Genomic DNA, 21203 nt, shown 5'->3' with positions numbered 1-21203 from the left:
CCTGAATATATTCTATGCCTCTACCTGCCACAGCCTGATTTCTGATTTCAAGTTAGAAAAAAAGCAGGTGAAAAACTTGTGGTATGTAATGGCTCACAGTGTCACAAATCAAGCTATAACTCTTTATCCTGAGGAAAAATACATATAAGCAAAACAAATATCAGCACAGTACTTAAAAAAAAAAGTTTTCTACAATCTGGAAGAAAAGCAAAATAAGTTTAATGTGCAAAGCCCCTGGCAAGAGAGAAAGCTAGGCAGAGAGGTAAACATGCGTGCACAAACAGCAATAAAAAGCAGAGGTGGAGTCTTGGCAGGTGGATGATCCTGACTTCATTACAGCTAGGGTATTACCTAATATAGGTAGCATTTGAACTGTAGTTTTTAAAAATTCCCACATGCACCCTGTGTGCTTTTTTTCAATGTTTTATTTAAACCAGAAGTAAAAGGTAGGTATTAACCAAATGCAGCCAGGTACTTTTCCCCCAGCACCTGTGTGGTTCCCAGCTGGCAGGAGCAGTGCTCCTCTGGCTCAGCTGCCGCACTAGCACACTAATTGGGAGCTCAGGATTTGGGTCCTCGTTATCAAGAGAGTTTCAAACACAAGGCTCTGTCATGATTACTGAATGCCCTCAGCCAGGAAAAGGAACAAAGTAAGCATTTCAGTCTGTGTTCTCAAAAGAGTTCCCTCCCCCTGTTCATTTGATAATATTTAACCTATATAATCTTTGCATCTAAAGAGGGGATGAATTGCCAGGACAGGCTCTGACAGATTGGGAATTAAGACCGTCCATACAGTTCTGAGTTAGGGCATTGTAATACAGCCTTACAAAGCCCTTTATTAAATTTTCTACAGGCTTTCTGCTGTATTCAGTGAATGAGTGATTATTATTTCTTTTTGTTATCCCCATTAGATGTGGCCCTATGCCATATTTAGGGTATGTTGTTCAGAGTATGCAATGAATAAAGAATTGTTAATTTCCAAATGGGTGTTCTTAAGCCATGTTCTCTGTAGCATCAATGTACAGAGATTAGTGCCAAAATTGTCAAGAGCAGCTATCCCTTTTGGGTGCTGTCTAGAGACATCTAGGGACTGTTTTTTCCAAGTAGTGTTTATAGCCTCCTCTGTGCGGAAAGCCCAGCCAGAAGATACTTGCTAGACTTCAGCACTGACAAAGATCTGGCTTCAGTTCTCATGTTAGATACTCAGAAAGTGCATTGTTTAAATACATTGTTTGCTTGTTTGTATTTTTTAACAATGAGTAGCCATCATTCTTCAGTTTCCTTTCTCAAAAGTAGCTGGAACTTATGGCTGGAGCAGTTTGGGTTGCATTGCCAGCTGCTCTAACACTGCTTTTTCTTTGTACCTGCTACATCACAGATGAAAGCCTTTGCTTAGGCACCATTTCTACACCATGTCTCTGCTAAGGAAACCATGTACAGGTTCTCTTAACCACATTTCAGATTCTTCTGCAAACCACCTGCATGAGGATATGGCTTTGGGAGGGGCTGGGAGATGCCCTGACTTCATCTTGTCTTTCCAGCACTCTTGTTTGTACTTTAAGTCTTTCCAGGCCTTCAAGTATTTTAGATCTGTTGGCATTTGCTCACAACCTCTTTAAGATGTGAGAGAAGAGGTCCCACACCCAGCTTGCTTTCAGTTGCTGGTGGTAAATCTTTCTGATCCTAATTCTTCCTCTTTTATCCACACAAAAGTGAAGAGGATGACGGGCCCAGAAGAGTGGTCAGCTGGCTTTAATAACAACAGAGGCCTGTGGAAGGATTGAGGAAAGGCAGCACATCTGGGTAGAGGAAGGAATAAAATGGAGTATAAAGGATAAGAGAGGGAACATGCAGAAACGAGAGGAGTTCCTGGAAACTGTAGTCCATAAGTTTCATGTGGGGAGACTCCTATGGAAGGGGCACATGGATATATATCACACTCAGGTCAGTGGATATGTCTCCAATGTCTCCATTGCCAGGAAAAGGCATCTCTAGGTCACCCTCAAACCATGGGGCCCATGCACAGCCACAGACAATCCAACTTCTGGTAGAGAAAAAATGTCAGGATTTGACACCAATTCTCACTCCACACAGAAGTCTCTTTATGGCTGTGCCTGGCTAATTGAAATAATCCTGAGATATGCTGAGAGAGACGGATAATTTATAATTTGCTTTGAATAATTCAGCACTGAAGACTTATGCACGTAACCAGAGTTTGCTGAAATATAGGAAAATCCTTTCAGCCTAAGAAAAAAGGTTCTACTATGATATGGCACAGCTCTCCAGGTGGGAGACTGAACGCAGTGAAGCAGAAAGAGACTGCACTGGCTGGAAACAGAGAGCAATCTAGGACATGATTTTTCTGTTTAACAGTGGAGCTCTCTCAGCTTCAGAAGGCACTTGGAGTGAAGAAATAGATGGAAGAGTTGTGCTTCCAGATCTACAGAGCAGTTTGTTTCAGTACAGGGAATTTAAAATGTATACATTAGTTTGATGAGATAAAATGGGATGGAGAAGAAGATGAGTTGTAGCCTGCCTATGTTATGAATTTAGTGAGAGTTATAGTTTGTATCCAAAATCTGAGGAAAAAAAATGGAGCAGCTGTGGAACAATACTGTTTTGCAAAGTTCAGGATGCCAAATGGACTTAGTCAAGGTTATATTTTAAAAAGCTCTCCCTTCTTAAACACGTGTAATGAAAGCCTGCAAAATATTTCACCATCTCTGGAGAGCAGCGTCCTGTTCTTGTCCTGTGGTAGTGCTTCTTAAGCAAAATCATCATGGTCAGACATGGAACATCATACAGAGTCATGAAAACTGGCTTCAAACCTTCAGGGCTGTCTTCTTTTTGCAGGTAGCCTTTGGACAACAGAGTGCAAGTGAGCATGGGGATGGGAATGCTGGCTCAAGGGAGCTCCCTTCAGCAGCTCTAGCCCATGGCCGTGTCCACCTTGGGGCTGGCCTGAAGAGGCACAAGAGAAGGACGTTGCTGTCAGGGAAGGAGGGCTGAGCATCAACCAGGACAGCCTAAAATAACTCTCCTTCCAGACCAGGGCAGGAAGGAAACTCACAGTTTAGGATTTAAGCCGTTCACAAATATGGGTAAATTTATTTCCACAGTCATTCTTCAGTGACAAGGTGGCATTATCCCCATTCTGCACAGCCAGCACTGAGGCCCAGTAAGATTAGGGTTATATGGTCCATTTAATGTGGGTGTCCATTTTGCAATGCTTTTGGCTCAGTTACAGAGCTTAGTCAAATCTGTACAGAACGTGTTATATATGGTCTCACTGGCTGCAAATACAGCCCTGTGTGCTCACTTCTGCAGCCAGTTGCAGCAAAAATTTCAAAGTTGGCCCCCAACTAGCAAGAAAAGCATGCTCTGTGATCATCTCTCTGAAGCATGGCTTGAGTGGGACATTTAACTCTGAGGTACAAAGTTAAAATTCACTTCTCTTGCCTCCATAGCTCGAGACCACTTTTTTTTTTCTTTTTTCTGCAGACTTTTGTCTCTTCCACTAGGCATCCAAATGTAATATAACAAATTATAGAGCTTTCTTTATTAGCCAACCTTGATTTATCTCTGGAAGTGCTCTGTTACGTGCTGTAAATGAGTCTGGTCTCCCAGGAAATGATACGGCTAACTGAAGGTTATACATGCAAAAGGGGGCAAATAAAGACTGCATATGTGGTATTTTTATGTTAGTGCTGTCCAAGTTTTAGAGAGGACAAAGCTGGAGAGGTAAGGATGGAGTCCTTTCCTAAGGCCTCTAAGAAGAGTTAGCGTCCTAGTTCAAAAATAAAGAATTTCACATTTCTTGACTTTTCAGGTTTTCTTACGTCATTTTTGCTTTTCTTAATCTGTTTTTTAACACTCCTAATGTCCTGATGTCATGCCCTTACTACCTTTCTCCCTTTGCCATCTGCAGGTGTTTTTCCCTTGCCCATTCAAGTGTAAGGAAGGTCTAACTTTTCCAGATCCTAAAAGACAGGAACAAGACTTTGATCACTGCTTTCAGTTCCCCATATCTCAATCCACTGTTCCATGCAGTCAGCTGAAGTACAGACATCTGCCGAGCAGACAGTGAACAAGGACGGAGAATTCACTCATGCTGGGGCTGGGTGGGCAGGAGTGGGCCAGCCCACATCATCTGCAAGAAGATGTAGCAGAGGCTTTGGCACAGGTTGTCCAGAGAAGCTGTGGATGTCCCATCCCTGGAGGTGTTCAAGGCCAGGCTGGATGGGGCTTTGGGCAACCTGGTGTGGTGGGAGTTGTCCCTGCCCATGGCAGGGGGGATGGAAGTAGACAGTTTTTAAGGTGCCTTCCAACCCAAACCATTCCATACTTCTGTGATTCCGTGGCTGTCTCCGGACAGAGCTGTGCTTTATACTGGCTTTAAATATGAAAGAATAATTGATAGCACAGACAATTGAATGTTTACCAAAACCCAGTAAATATATTATCCCAGATCTTCAGGAAGTTTGTCAATAAAACCAACCCTGAGCGTGTCCTTCTTTACAGAGCAGAAACATATCACATACTGAGATCATTGTCCCTCCTTATCAAAAGGTGTGACCCAAACAAATCCCGGGTGAGCAGACACAGTGCACTGTTAAGTAGCAATAGGCCAGCAGCATCCAATGTGAGTCTGGTCTGGTGTGTTGGGTAACGGAGCTAAGTGCTCCAAAATGCTCCCTTTTCTAAAAACATGATGGACATTACAAACAAAAGGAATGATTTTTTTTTTTTTAACACCAAAGAATATAAATAAGTAGGTTGATTGATAGTGCAAAGACCAGATAAAATATTCTAAGGATAAGAAATAGATTAATAGCAAGAGATATATTTAAAGATTAATTAATCCCTGCACATGGCATATTGAGGCCATGTTATGTTTTCATCTCACCTTCCATTCATATGTGCATCTACTTGTGTCTTTAAAGCAATTATTCCTTTTCTTAGTCTCTTATCTCTCACAGATTTGCAAGTGAAATCTGAATGCCTGGTTTGGACATTTACAAAATAGCTACTCTGAGTATTTTAAAAGCTTGATTTTTTTTTTTTTTTTTTACTTCACATTTCCTGTCCAGATAGCTGTTGACAGCTGTCTCTCCTAGGAATTTCCATCATTTTTCAAACTAAGAAAAGAAGATATTTCTTGTTCTTGTGCTTAATAAGTAAAAATGGAATATTTTTTAGGCCTTTTGATAAATCATATTTAAAGGAACAAGATTATGTATTTGAGCTTTGAGTTTGGTCTTGGTGGGCTTGCATTATGCTAATGTAGTCCTTTAGTTGTCAAGAAGTCACTCTTCTAACACCAGGCTTGTGGTGAAAAATTGTTCAGCGAGCCACATTTTAATCATAAAGGATACTTGGTGCAAGAGAGTCACTAGGGTGCCACAAACAAAACTAGTAGGACTTCAGAGATAAGTGGTGCTCAAGAATCTTGCTCTTACCTATTTAACTATCTGTCTGCCTATCCTGTCTATCAAAGTTAGTTACAACTGTTTCTCATAAGTATACTAAATATATAAATTTATCAACTTATTTGATGTTGAGAAACCAGAAAGACCAACTGGAAAATAATACAGCAAAATTTTATAGCATCTTCAGATTCTCATTGCAATATGCACTAGTAGTCTGTAGCTAATTATATGAATTCAATTTTCCCCCTCAAGCACAACTTCTGCACAATACATTTAAGCTGTGTAATTAGTGGGTTTGATAATTAATTGTTTTTCAAGCAAGATTTTTTTTTTGTTACTGCTAATGAAATTATTGTATCGTTGGGCTTAGCAACTATAGGAACTCTGTTATTTTACCTTGTGTTTCAAAAGCTATTTCCTATCTGTGTTACCAGATGTCACACTAATTATTATCTGCAGACAGGAATGCCAGTTCTGCTCTAAATGTAAAGCATTATGCATTAAACAGTGCAAAGCATTATGCATTAAAGCATTATGCATTAAACAGTGCAAACTACTGTTATGCTCTAGTATGCTAATGCTTTGAAATCCCCTCTTGTCTTAGGAACTCCTTTGACTGATTGTGAAAGTGAAAACAGGGAAATTTGCAATCAGATCTGGGAATCATTCACTCCTACTTAATGCAGTTCACTGTAATTCATCTTGCTATCTAGGTCTGACTTACTTTCATTTGTGTTCCGAGATGTCTTGATTAATTACTTTTTTTCTGTCTGGATACAAAAAATAATAATTCTTGTACATCTTTAAGACTACAGCAGTGCTTTGTTTTTTGTTTAGTTTTTTGTTGTTGTTGTCTTGTTTGTTTTTGTTTTTAATGGTAAAAATAAGCAAAATTTGGCTCACGCTGTTTATTTGAAGTAGGAGTACTTTTAGCACATGTATTTTCATTCCATTAAAAGCCCAACTTTTTCAAACTCTCAACCTGTATTAGTATTGGTAACTAATCATTTCTACCAATAAGAGACATTCGGCTCTTCTCACTTCAGTTGTAGAAGAGAAAGAAAAACAAGTTGTTTGTGTTTTGGGGTAGTATGCCTCTTATTTCATAATTAGCTCTTATATTATCTATCCAACTCTACCGATAATTTATTTATTCATTTATTTATTTATACTGTGGGGCACTTCGGATGAAAGGCAAAATGAGAGGTAATGTGCTACGTGGCATGTTCTGTGGAATGCTTGCTGAAACACAGGACCCGTAGAACATAGGACAGTACAATACAGTGATTTGGCTTTAGCAACCTAATACTGTGAATGCATTCTTTCCTTTTCAATTTCTTCTGAAATCAATACAGAGCAATTAGAGGAAGGAATGTCATTACTTTGAAGAGAAATACCTCTCAGTGCCACAATTCTGCATATGCTAGACAAGTGTACCTAGAGAAAACAAAACTGCTAACATTTGTAAAGGAGCCTTTAATCTCATTTCATTGAAGCAAAATCTGTATTCCACCTGCTCAGAGAAGACTTCAGGAGCAAGATGGCTTGGTAGGTGATTCCTGCGTAGGTGTTTTTAAGGAGCTAGGGTAATAGACTTCACTGGTAGCATATCTAACTATATATGTGTTATTAGAAGCTTTGAAATGCTGTAACACTATGATAATATATGTGCTTTGCAGCAGTTACAAACTGTTATAAGTAGAAGAAACCAGAAGACCTGATCTCATAAGATATACAGTGCAGATGTTTTACTTCAATCTTTTGATAATGGGGGGTTCACAAATATTTGTGCACTTATCCAGACGAGACCAATAACGATTTGCTGATCACTACCACAGGGTGATATCATTGGTCTCCTGTTCTGGTTACAGTATAATAAAACGTATTTGCAAAAAGAAGTGTGAAGAAGAAATTATTTTCTATTATACTACATTTGACTGTATTTTTACTGTAAAGGTAATTTGTTTCTGTCTTTACATACAGTAAGTGGCACATTAAGATTTAGTGACAAAGTATGGAATTTCAAAAAACAACAGAAAGATGAATAAGGAACTTTTCTTTAGTGGAGGCAGCTGATTAAATTCATTTCAGAGCTGAGGAGCTATGGTAGGCTTCAGCTCACTTACTAGGACATCTAAAATCTAGATACTTAGGGTAATCATTGGAGTGCTTTCAATTTGAAGGAGAGACGTGGCACACCTCCTGCCATGTTAGGATGTGATGGTTTGCATTGCAGAGCTGGCTACCTGTTCACAGGCAGCAGGAGGATCACTGGCCGAGCTGGACACCTGACTTTTCGGTAGCTGAGTATAGGTGAGTTCAATCCCATCCCTCCCATTCTACTTTTTCCTCTCGAGTGTGTGTATGAACATGCTCTCACAAGAACTGAATGTAGCTGAGCGTCACTAACAAAATACAGCGGACAGTGGATTAGCTGCAAAAGTTGAACAAGCCCAAAGCAGTGTATGAGTAACAACAGGATCACACTCAACTTCTGAAGCTGTCCTGGAGCAGTGCCAGTATTGCAGGGGTCTGGTAGGGAATTGCACCTTGCTGGGCAGACGTAACCACTTCCAGCCATCATCAGCCCAGAGTGCAAGGCAAGAGGTAAAGGTGCCAGCTGAACTCATAGCTACGTGGCAGAGCTGAGGTTTTTATTTTTTGCAAGGGGAGGTTTTTCAAGATGGATATGAAATTATTTCATTTATATCGAAAGCAAATTGAATGATGTCACAGCAGACTGTCTACTGGAAACGAAGCCAGAGGACTAGTGGGTGCAGATGAATGAGCTCTAACAGGATAGTTTAAACTGATCCTGACCCTTTACTCCTCCGTTCTTCCTTTACTCATTTCTCTCCTAACAGAGAGAAACACGTCATTTCATATAATTACATTAAGCCCTCAGAAATGACTCATAATATTATGGGCACCAGCAGGATTAACTGTCATGAACAGTGGAAAATTTTTAATCCAAAATACATTATTTTATCTGTGTTATAAACCTTTGAAATGAAACTGTTGACTTAGAAACTTGTAGTCTAGTAGTAGCACCAGTAGCTGCCTCTATAGCAAGAACTAAAGCTACAGGTAAACATATTTTGTTATTTTAAGTAATGTGAAGTTTCTATAGTCCCAATTTGAAAAATGAGCAAGAAATTATTAGACATTGTCTCAAGCGAGAAATTATTAGACATTGTCTTAATGCTTGTATATTGAAAAACCAAAACACCATGAATGCAAAGGTTCCTGATCTGGAAAAAAGAGGTGTTTAAAATTAAAACCAGATGCATGATGCACAGTAACAATATCTGAAAGTATTTGAATGCCTGTGTGCACATATAAATTTACAAGTGTGTACTGTCTTTATCTACTCATATATACAGAAGATACTATAGTGTTTCGAATTTCCTTCCTTTTTCATCTATAAAACTAATTGCAAATTATTTCTTTTTGTTCTTCTCACAGCTGAATTTTTATTCCTCTTGTGGGGTGTTTATCTCTGCTATGCAGTGCGGACAGTCCCATCAGCATTTCATGAGCCACGTTATATGGCTGTTGCAGTTCACAATGAGCTCATTATCTCTGCTATATTCCATACAATTAGGCAAGTGATCTGTAGATCTAGTAATTAACTATTTATCTTTCAGGTTTCGTATGGTGCAACTTAAAATGGGTAAATGGGATAGGATGAATAATGGAAGGTCTCATAAATATTTAATTCTGCAGATTAAGTAACTACTAAACTTAAAACTGTTCCCACAGAATTCAAGAATATGTACAGTCAACTTGTAAATCATATATTTAGTTAGTTTGGTTTTTTTTCAGTATTGCTAGCTGATACGATCTTGGATGAAAGTATATGTGATAAATTAGATGTATGTATGTATCAGTATATGTGACAAATTAGAGGTAGCAGAAATACTGTCTGTCTTGAATCATTTGCACTCTGCTCATTGGTTTGTATCCCTAGAAAAGCAGCAGCTAAGGATGTTGGTTTGTATGAACTTGTCCTGGTGTGGAACAGATTGGCAAAGTGCAGCTGTATGTTGAGATAATTGTACTGGTTTGTGCATGCAGCACAGTGGTTTATATGCTGACATAAAAAGTCATTATGCTGTAGCAATAATATAAGGCATGTGTTTCTTATAAAACTTCTAATGAGCTCTATGTTTCATACTTGTAAATCATTAGAATAGTAACAGATAAATAACGGTCTTTGCCAGAACTACATGATAATTACCATATATGCTTTGCTACAGAGTACTTTGTAATAAGGAATTGGTCCTAGAAAATTCAGAATAGCAAGATAGCACAAATTTAATCTCATGCTCTAAGAGATTCTTAGGACTTTCTTATGGCATTCTTACACCTTCCTTTGCCTCCTGACAGACCCTATCCCTTATCTACTCAGATATTTTTTTAACATCACTCCGCTGACAGTCTTCAAATACTCTTCTCAGTTTCTTGGTCTGTCTTGGAACTCATGTTTCTCTCTGCCTTCTTGATGTTTTCTTCCATGTTGAGTGATTTTTTTCTGAGTAAACACCAGTAAAGCAAATCTTTCATACGTGTTACTGCCAGGTGCTTTTTTTCTCTATTATTGTTATAAAGTTTACAATGCTTCTCAGGCTTGCCACTTTTTATTTCCTTAACCTTCTCCTAACCTATCTTGACATCCACACACATTCAAAATCTTCTTTACTCCCTAAAACAAAAACATCTGAAAAAATATTTTTTAAATTTGTATTTGGTTGAAGTGTATTTCCATTTCTGATAGAGTAGATGTAAAATTTGGTTGCAGTACTTTTGAATTGTCTATAGCCAATATGGTAGCCCTTCAGTCAAATTTCCCCTCCCATTAATTAATGTTCCTAAACCATACTTTGGTCTATGGTAGAAGATACAGTTCAGTGCATTAGGAGAGGTGGGCTGCAAGTTTCTTTTAGCAATAGGACAGGATGAAAGAAACCTTGGATTGAAGGGAGGGGCAAAGGGGAAAATGCAACATTTTCCTTCCTTCCAACCACTAGGATTTTACTTGAAAAGCATTAGGAATTTGAGAAAAAGGAGGGATTGAGCTCTTTTTTATAGACTTGGTCCTATTGCATTTCTGATCAGGCCAGTGATTTGTTTGTTTTCAGTAACAGATTTCCAGACTTTATTCATTTTTCCAAGATGTTCCTGTAGTATCTGAAGTTAACCAAAATACATGGAAATACATGATCCCTCCTGAGATTATGTCTATATCTTTATACACAAGTCCCAACCTGGTCTCAAGTTCACTTTTCCTTAACGTGAGTTTGTTGTGTTTTTTTTTTTTTTCTTCTGTCTTCCCTGCCAAGCTCTGCATGTAACTGAAAGAGCTGAAATGTAAGACATATCTGAGTTGTCATGAAGTTGAAAGCACCACAATCTTGAAGGACACCTACTATTTTGTGGCAGCAATCCAGTCTGAAAAACCCTGAAGCTCGTAGAAGACTGATATGAGCACTAAATAAAACCTCGAACTGTTTATGTTTGTTCTTCTTTAAAAGTGTGATTCCCATTTCAGAAACAGAGGATTCTTGATTGTCTTCAGATCAGCATAGTATTAAATTCCTGCGTTGCTCTTTCTTGAGAAAATTGAGAAAGAACATTTCTCAAAATGTTCTTCTCAAAAGTACTATTGAGAAGAACAAAATTTATATGGGAAAATCTCATTTGAATAGAAACTCTGTCTCCACATTGATCAGATACAGGGCTCAGTGAATAACTTGCATACTTGTCACTAGCCCCTCTTATTGTCCCTTCTTTCTCTTTTTCCATGCTTGTTCTTCCCCCATCCACCTTAGCCCCTCTCTGTCCTTGTGTTTTCCCAAGTAAACAACACACCCCTCATTTCTTTGTCATTTCTATTGGTTCCAGTTTTGCTGCATGGGTACTCAGTCTGGTACTTCTGGCTTCATTACCTAGGTAATCACAGCCTTACATTGGTACCGCTGACCTTGCAAGTTCTGCTCCCCACAAAACCCCCAATGCTCCCTTCAATTACCTCTGCAGTTTGGCTGTCTTTCCCCTTTAACTGCCTGTGCAATTGTGCCATTCCTCACGGCACAATCTGTAACTTTTGTCAGCTTTTTGCTCTGTCATTTGTTATATCCAACAGTCTCACATGTCGTCTCCAATAGCTCTCAAGATGTGTTCAGATAGCTAAACCCCAGGCCTGAGCCTCGTTGTCTGCCTGCACACCTTAACAGCAACAGGTCTGTCAGGAAGAAGAATTTGTAACATTTTATTGTGCTCATGAAGCACTATATTTACAAAGTAATAAACATGAAATGATAAATACATTATTATGGTATATAAGGCAGTGTTTCATGCCACACTATTTCTGTTAACAAAAGCTTCTGCAAAATATGCTTCTGTGGACTTGGATAAGTTGCAAATCTCATTTTGATCTGAATGATTTATTTAGACCTGCAAATTACAAGCCAGTGGTATATCCATTCATCCATTGCATTGCTTACCATTTATATCTTTGGGAGCTCACTAAAGCAGATAAGCCAAGCATGCTTCAGCTAGCTTAACTGCAGTGCTTGTCCTGCCACTCTTTTAGAAAGCTCAGCAAGGAATTGCTTCATGTAGGAGGTTCAGCCACTCATTTCCTAGGGTTTGCAGGGCTCTTAACCCTGAGCGGTCCTACATTCAAAACCATTTCTCTTCTCCCCACTAAAAAGCATTTCAGTTAGTTATCTCTTTGATGACTTATCAGCCACACTCTGTAGCTGTGATCTCTGGACATCTTGTATTTACAAAGCGCACTGCAAATTTTCATAGTACATGTGCTTACTTAACCTAAAATCATCAGTTCAGATTCTTAATGTAAACTGCCATAACTCAATTCAAGCCACAGAAGCTGTGACGATTTACACCATCCAAAAAAACACCAGCTAAATTCAGGGAAAACGTGACACTGAGCAATGTCCTCAAAGGTCTGTTGTTTCTTTTTATACTTTGTTCCATCTTGTGTTTTATTTTTTTCTGATTCGTTTTGAAATCGTGGTATGTAGGTAAAGCATGTGCATTAATGTTTGGTCTGTATGAAGCAGTACAGAACAAAAATAGTTGTGTTTGGCATTTCAGTGAAAAGAATCCTAAAGAACGTTAAAAATGTTAAATCTAATGCACCGGAGAAAAGGCAGTGAATTGCAACACAATTCTATTTTCAGATTCATTCTTGCTTCGAGACTTCAGTCTGACTGGATGCTGATGCTGTTCTTTGCACACACACACTTGACTGTGACTGTCACTGTCGGGCTACTTCTGATCCCTAAGGTATTTGGTTCTGCCTTTTTTCTTTTGCCAAGACCGAGGAACATAAATGTCTTGCAGAAGCAATTCTATATAAAATTAGTAAGCAACTGGTAGAAAAGGAAGATGTAAAATTTGGCTGTAATGCCTAAAAACAGATGGGTTTTTTATTTAAAAACTCTTACACATTTTGAAAAATTCCTTCTTTCAACTTTCAAAATTCCAAAGATTTAACAGACATTTAATTTCAATTTAAATTAAACAAAAAATGTGATTTGATTCATATGGGAAAGAAAGGATCTTGCCTGATGATGCTTACTTCATGTATTTTGGTGACTGTGTCGTTGCGAGTGTTATCGGAGATCAGACAAAGAGTTTGGCCAAGGGGATAAAAAGACTAGGGTGTTCTGTTAAATAAAGGTGGAGTAAGGAGCTCAGACTAGCCACGAGATGGAGCAGTTGGGACTTCAACCAGGCAGTTGTTACTGACTGGAAAAGGAGAGTCCTGTGCAAGTCAGAGCCTGGGACATCCAGGTCCTGCATACCAAGGAGAGACTTGGCCCACAATGTGGAGCCAGGAGCGGAGCAGGGTGGGAAGATGAATGTGTGCCGGACATGAGAAGATGCAGGATGGGAGGGTGCAGGGAAGAGAACAGAATGAGCTTTGAGCATTGCGGCTCAGCTCCCATCAGGCTCCGAGAATGAAATGACAATATGTCAGTCTCACCGGGGGTAGGAAAACCCCAGGTAGCTCCACCTGTCCCAACACCAGTCTGAAGCATTTGAATGTAGCTTTCTTCTTATGCAATACTCCAGCAAACACGTGATTTTATAATTGCTTTTGGAATGACCACCAACGTCAATCAAAAGATCAAGAATCAAAGAGAACAATGAAGGTGAAAGTTGCATATGAAGGAAGAATGCTAAGCAGTTCGAGTTAATGCAATTTTCAGTTTAATGAAGCTGCTATGTCTATCTTTTGCCTTTCTGTCAGAACAGGGTATGCTGATAAACTCTCAAATATACATACATTAAACAGTCGTAAGCAAGGGACACACTGCTGCCTTAATACTGAATATCCTTGTTACTTTTTAATGACCCAGCTGGTCTTTAGCAATAGTTTTATTTTTTTTATCCATATGCTTTATTACATATCCTCAGAGATACCTTTCTAGACTAGCCTAGAAAATTTGTTAACCTTTCTGAAACTGACTCATAGCTAAGGCCCAATGTTTCCATTTTTAGCTTATTATCTGTGTAACACTATACAGACTTGTCTTCCAGCACCCCGAAGAATTGAAGGAGTTAGGAGAAGATTCACAAGGTTTAGTTCCATTCATAAAGTCCTGAGGCCAGATGACTACGTGAGCAATAGTAACCGCAGATGAATGAATCCATATAAATAAAAAAAAAGGTTGACACAACCTCTCTGCAATGCTTGATCTGAGCATTTGCTAAAACTTACAAGAGAAAGATCATCTTCTTTTTTATTTTTTTCCTTTTTTTTTCCCTTTTTTTTTTTGGCCACCTTATCTCTTCTTTTCCAGGGTCAGGATCTAAAATGGGAGAACTGCTTTCCTCAGGATTATTCAACTGCATGGAATATAAAATACAGTCTTATGATTTTAGCAGCCTAATTGCTAATTCTCACTGAAAGACTGTTCCCATATATTTGTCGTACTCGCTTAATGTAAATGCATTGTAAAGAGGCTCAAATAAGCATCAAAACAAGTACAAAGTGTTGTTTTTTTTTCTAATACAGATCTCTAAACCTTTCAAGTTAACCCACCATGAATATGAGTTTCTTCCATACAATGCTGATATTCTATAGGACACTACTTACACCAGTAGAACTTATGGGTAGTATTTTGAGTTTAGAAAACCATATGAAATCTGTTGTGATTGACTATGTCATGAAAACTGTTGATATAAGTTTTTACAGTGCACTGATGGCAACATCTTTGTTACGAATGCCTATTGCAGTTTTCACATTCAAGCAATAACCCAAGAGATGATATAGCTACAGAAGCTTATGAAGATGAGCTCGATATGGGTCGATCCGGATCCTATCTGAACAGCAGTATCAATTCAGCATGGAGCGAGCATAGTTTGGATCCTGAAGATATTCGGGTATATATAACTCATTTAAATATCATTTATTTCAATAACACTTTTTCCTGTCAGTAAACTGAATCACACTTGTTTGACTTTTTTTGCAGATGCCAGATGAAACAGGTCAGCTTAGGTCTTTCAATGATTCTGGTATCAGGTCATGTAAAATATCAGAGAAAGAATTCACTAGTGTGAAGAGAAGTCACATTACTTGTAGTAGTGAAAGTCAAGCTGGAGGCTGAGGAGGAAGAAGCATCCACAGCAAGAGCTGTTTATCAGTTTACATGGACTCTTTGAATTGTCTGGAAGCATAAACAGCATTTGGTGTCACTGTGATTAGTCGTTTGTACATAACATATACCTAACTATATAACATATAATTTTAACAAACATATGAAATAGAAACAAAACTACATTATTCCTACGTTACATGGTAAAAGGGCAATTTTGCCTGGAATTTTTCTTACTTACAATCCCAGAATACATAATATCTGTAGGGGTCAGCAGGAAAGCTTGTACCAGGGTATTGTAGGAATGTAACTAATTGTGCATGCTGTATGATGCACAGCTATGCAAGATAACTGGTTTGTGCACCATGGTTGAACTTAATTTTAAGGTAGAAAAACATGAGATTCAAGTTCATGGAGGAATGGCATATTCAAGAGTTAGAAAAGAGAGTGAAATAAGTTTTTTAGAGCAATGGGTAATGCATTCATTGGGCTGCTTGTTTGACTGTTCACTCTATGTACTATTTTTGCTATTTACTCTACTTTACAGGATGAGTTGAAGAAACTATATGCCCAGCTTGAAATCTATAAAAGGAAAAAGATGATTGCTAATAACCCACATCTCCAGAAAAAAAGGTGCTCTAAGAAGGGCCTGGGACGCTCAATAATGAGGCGTATTACAGAAATCCCGGAGACAGTCACCAGGCAGTGCTCCAGGGATGAGAAGGACCTGCTGGAGCACAGTGCTGTGAAGAACACGGCTACACTGAAAAAAAACCCACAGGATTCCACCAGTTCTGTAAAGCCAAAAGAAGAGACTATCAAAAACAGAGTCTTTTCATTAAAAAAGTCCCACAGCACTTACGATCATGTTAGGGATCAAACAGGAGAACCTAACAGCTTAACTACAGAAAGCACAGAAGTTATAGCTGCTGAGAATTCACTTCTGGATACCTTGACTGGTAACGATTTAACCAAAAAAGCTCCTGAAAAGGTTGAAGCAGTGTCCACTGAATCGGTCCCTTTGGTGTGCAAATCAGTAAGTGCACATAACTTAAGTGCAGATAAGAAGCCTCTGCATCCAAGAACATCTGTGTTACAAAAATCCCTCAGTGTTATTGCTAGTGCCAAGGAAAAGACTCTGGGACTAACGGGTAAAACACAAAGTCTAGAAGAGAGCACTAAATCTCATAAAGCTCAGCAGAAGGGTAAGGAGGCCAGCAAAAAGCACTCAGCTTCTGATAAAGGGGAGCATAAGGAGTCTCACCGGAAGAACTCTACCCACTCTGAGGAAGCAAAGAAAACCCATAAGTCTGGAATTATGAAACAGCAAAGGGTTGCTCAAACACCCACAAATCCAGACACAGGCCCAGGTAAGTCTCTGCACAAGGACACTTTCGACATAGGAGAAGTTTGTCCTTGGGAGATATATGACCAAACTCCTGGTCCTGTGCCTTCTGACTCTAAGGTTCAAAAACATGTATCTATTGCTTCCTCAGAGCCAGAGAAAAATCACCCTTCCCAGCTGAAGGGGAAATCTCATCATAAGCAGAAGACACCCGAGGGGTATCAACAGTCAAATCAACAGAGCTCAGAGAAGGTGGAGGCAGCCACTCGGGAGGCACAAGAGCAGCAGGTTTTTGAAAATGAGAAAAAACAATCAAATTCCAAGTCTCAGGTCTCACCTGGGCTGAAGTGTGAGAACTTTAATAGATATGCACCGAATATTTGTGCTGTGGAGCCTGATGAGCTACCCCCGAAAGCAGTGGAAAACATCAATAAATTGGTGGAACAGAAAAAAAATGCCTCTTCTGAGGGAAATGTGCTTTCATCTGACTCCCGTAAGCCAAGTAGTTACTTGCAGCAACCTTCAGCATCTCGAGCTGAAGTCTGCCCTTGGGAGTATGATACACCAGATTTACCAAATGCAGAAAGAAGTGTAGCTTTATCGAACACCTCTGCTATAAGTGCAAATAAAACAGCAACACCTCGAAAATAAGAGGCTTTTGGACTGAGGAGAGTAGCAACATTGAGAAGAAAGACAACAGGAAAGACAGAAGGGACTTAGGCCAAAAGGATCTGAAAATTCCTAAGGAGCATCACTTTAATTAAAGGAATCAGCACAACAAATATGTAGGAATTAAACAAAGCAAATTATTATTATTGTTATTATTTATTTGTTGAGTGCCAACAATGTGATTAGCAGTGCCCAGAATGTGTTCCCTACTCCAAGGATTGTACTGTGTCAATGAAAGTAACCTGCCTTTGTGAAATCACTTCTCCTTTAAAAGGAAAAAAAAAAAAGTGGTAACAAACGCACACTGTAAGTCTTAACAGAATTATTTCTGAATGCCACAACTGGCTTTAACTCACCCTTGGGACTTTAGAGATCCAACAGAAGTAGGGCACAGAAAATGTCCTGATGGCAAAAAGGGGTATCAATGAGCAGCTGTTAAAATGACGACTATTCACTTTGCATATTTTAATCTTGATAGCACTGCTAACTCAATGCATCCCAAAAATACATTTTATATAATGATTGCTCTCATTTTCTTATTACTGTGTGTTTAAGTACATTGTTGTGTCTCATATTAAAGCATTCCAGATTGTATAATTTTTGCAAATAACTTTGATATTATGTGACACAACAACACATTTATGCAATCTGCAGATATTTTCTTCTTATTGTAACTTAAAATACCTGCTATAGACTTTTTGTTAATATATAGAATTACAGTAATCTTCCACTGGCTGTGGAAGCCATAACTCTCATTGGGAAATTCCTTTGGGCTTTGGGAATTTTTTTTTTCTGTGATTTGTATAGTGAACTTTTTGTTTTATGCTCTGTTATTTAAATTTATAGTTTGATACTGTATTATTCAGGGGTTTTATACACAGCAAGTTATTTGTTATGCACTTCCCTGTTAATGCTCATAGACTTTGTTAATAGCAGAAATCCAGTCGTCTTAGCTGCATATTCTGGTAAGTCTTAGGACAACTTATCTGTTGTTTGTTAGAAATTGGAAAATATAATCTAAGAAACCAGAATAACAATTTTAAACATCCATAATGATGATCTTGTTCAGTATTTCATACTGAGGATATAGTACTAAATGAGACAAGCAAGAATGACAATAAATATACCCCAGAAATGATGACCTGCTTTACTAACACCGGACAACCCTGGGAAATATATTAGCTAGCTCATATGGAACAACAGTTTACTGTTTATCCCTGTTGGTAAACCTCCAGAAATTGGCCTTTGGAGATACACAAGTGAGGAGAGAGAATCTGAAATATTACTCTTCCCCTGTATATGCAATTGTAAGAGACGGCAGGAAAGAAAATGATGGCATCTCTCTCCCACTCTCCAAATGCTTAGGTTTTATTTATTTATTTTTAAGTTATACATACATTTACAGTAAAAAGTTAGTATTTAATACAGTGCTAATTTTCAGTAATAGCTACAGTCCTCATCCTGCATATGAGCTTAATTCAAAGGTGGCCCGTTTACAACTATGAGTCTTAGTGCAGAAACACTCATGGTATACCATCAGGGCCTAGGAGGTATCATAGAGAATCTGTGCATCACTAACAATAAAAACTAGGTTCCACCCTCGCCCATCTGAATGTAGTACCAGTGAAGTGCTATTCACTAGAATTGGCTGTAAGTACCGTACTCCAAAATAAAGACAGCTCAGTCCTAAAGAACTTGTGCAATTTGAGAGAAGTGATGGGATTCAATGAAAGAACACGAAATGAGGATGATTGAATAGAATGTGTTGTTAAATATATATATAATATATATATAATAGATATTTATATATGTTTAATATATATATAATGTCATATCTAATACACACATGCACATACACGTATGTAGTATAAACTGATTTTTGTGGCATCATAGAAAAAGTGGCTTAAGATAAAATGCAACGATCAGAGGGACTTAGACAAGCTGGACATGAGGAGGAAATTTTTGTCCTTTGACAAGGACAGGAGAATACAGGCCCATCTACACTGACAGATCAAGACAGACCTGATCTTCCTACTGCCTCTGCTAAGCCCAAAGCTGGGACATGCAGATGCCTAAGCCAGTTGGAAACAAGTCAGCTCAGGTCCCGGTGTTGTCTGAACACATTGGCCTCACTCATAAATTCTGCCAAGAGTCAGAGCTCGTTAGCTCTAGGTGACAGTGGCCAAACTGCCCCAAGCAACCTGGTAAGCCTGGACGGTACTCGATTCCACCGTGGGGACATGCTGACTTGGGTCTTTGCTGTCCTGGGCTGGTCTGACTCCCCCACCCCTCTTTTATAGGGTGTAGTCATAGCCTTGGAGACCTGGTCTCTACCTCCAAGACACATCTTCTGGCCAGGACCCTTACTTGGGCCATCTGTGCACCCACTTTGCCCACACAGTGCCACTGATGACCCATGTGCAGCGCAAATCCAGCTCGCTATTTAGTTTGGAAAAGAGATGAGGTTAGAGCCCGTGTGCCCAAATTTCCCCTCCCCAATCCCAGACACTCACAAAATTTGGCAGTAACTTTTCCATCAGCTTCAGTGGGATTTGATCAGAGGGAAAGTAACCCTAAACTGCCCTGCGTGGGAACAAGTCCATCCTGGGAACACAGCTCTCTGGAAGTCCTGCGGGGGCATGTTGACCCTTTCCAGAGAGATACACAATTAAACCTACTGAATATGGTGATCACCTTGTGCCTCTCCTACCCCTGGAAGAAGGTCCTGCAGCACATCCAGGAGGTGGTTGGTATGAACAGGGGAGGAGGGCAGCTTACGGCAGGTTGCCCTTACTCACAAAAGTGCTGAGGTTAGAAGTGGGCATCTGTAGGGGAGTCATGAAAAAAAGATTTTTGTACCTCCTCACTGCCTATTAGAGAAGACGTTCACGAGGAGCAGGCACCAGCCCTCATGCCCTCACTTGTCCTGTCTCCCTTCTTTACCTCAAGGACACGCTGCTGCTTGGTGGATGCTGCAGCAGCCACCAGGGGTGAGGGCATCCGCATCAGCCACACAGCACCATGGTCCCTTGCTGCACTGGCAGGATCAAGCCCTTCATGCAAGACTGTATCTGTGCCGCTGTTCTCTGTCTACAATTCCTTACTCATTTATTTTTTTCTTTCTTTACTAAAGATATCCTCATTAGAAACACAGAAACAAAGTCCATTCTTTAGCTGGTGTAAATCAGCCCAGCTGCACTGGCAGCAGAAGAATGAAGGCTGGTTGACCAGGGAAAGCACTGGCTTGTGTACTCTTGTTTGGTTTTGTTTTCTTTCATCCTGACCCTTTCCCTCACTTCTTAAAAAATGTCTGTTATGGTTCTTTAGGCTTGTTGTAGTCACATATCCTAAGACTGATACAATCGGAGAACTTCCCTTCAGAAAGCAACAAAGCTTTCCCCAGTTTATTTAGCAATGGATATTTGGGCTACAGATTCAATTGGTACTTTAGATTATTTTGCACTTAAGAAAGAGGGGCCAAACTTCACTCAACTATTATATTTCACTATGATGCTGCTAGAAACATTGCTTAATGAAGACATACTAAGTTAGACATGACTAATGTTCTGTATTTCATAGATTTTTCTCCACCAGCATATATTAGCTAGATTGCTTAGTTGTCTTTTTCTGGAGTTTCATTGTCATTATTCAGCCAAGAGAAGTGCAACTCTAGAATTAAGATGTTTTCTAGCAGATCTGTTAAGAGAAAAGATAATAAACACTAAGGTCACAAACATTTGCTAGGTTGTCCTTTTAAATGCATGTGCAAGCTGCATTTCTCCTTTATTTCTAAGCCATGGTTTATAAATAATTAGATTTATACCAATCTTATTAGACTTGTATAATTTATGCAAGATTATGCGCTTTAAAATATAAATCAGTACACACCTATCATCAGCTTTGGTGGCGTCATAGACCTGAAACTGGACAATACTTTTATATTTGCTCTCCTTAGGCTTTTGCATGCATATGACAACAGGCAGGCCTGAGAAAACACTGCCTTTTGACTTTTAACATTTTAGCTACTCCAAGTTGTAGAGTATATAAAGCTGTAAGTCTCTTCACTTTATAATGTGGTTCTTATAACAATGTTATCTGGCAACCAACAGCATCCACCATGAAATACTT

At 39.1% G+C, this 21203-nt stretch overlaps 1 protein-coding gene across 2 annotated transcripts in view; it reads left to right on the top strand.

Annotated features, from left to right (window-relative positions):
* The window catches only part of GPR158 (G protein-coupled receptor 158), a 196289-nt gene extending 176375 nt beyond the window's left edge, over positions 1 to 19914 (top strand). The window contains exons 8-12 of one of the 2 annotated variants that reach the window (XM_040548547.1): positions 8895 to 9033; positions 12638 to 12743; positions 14703 to 14849; positions 15609 to 16431; positions 16558 to 19914. In XM_040548547.1, coding sequence (XP_040404481.1) covers positions 8895 to 9033; positions 12638 to 12743; positions 14703 to 14849; positions 15609 to 16431; positions 16558 to 17057 — 1715 coding nt within the window. In that variant the 3' untranslated portion in view covers positions 17058 to 19914. Of the gene's footprint in view, positions 1 to 8894; positions 9034 to 12637; positions 12744 to 14702; positions 14850 to 15608 lie in introns of both variants that reach the window. The other variant, XM_040548546.1, reaches the window with a different exon arrangement.
* The last annotated feature ends 1289 nt before the right edge of the window (positions 19915 to 21203 follow it).

The sequence above is a fragment of the Cygnus olor genome, chromosome 2 (genome assembly GCF_009769625.2).
Source record: "Cygnus olor isolate bCygOlo1 chromosome 2, bCygOlo1.pri.v2, whole genome shotgun sequence".
Taxonomy (NCBI): domain Eukaryota; kingdom Metazoa; phylum Chordata; class Aves; order Anseriformes; family Anatidae; genus Cygnus; species Cygnus olor.
This window is presented reverse-complemented; position numbering and strand designations above follow the sequence as displayed.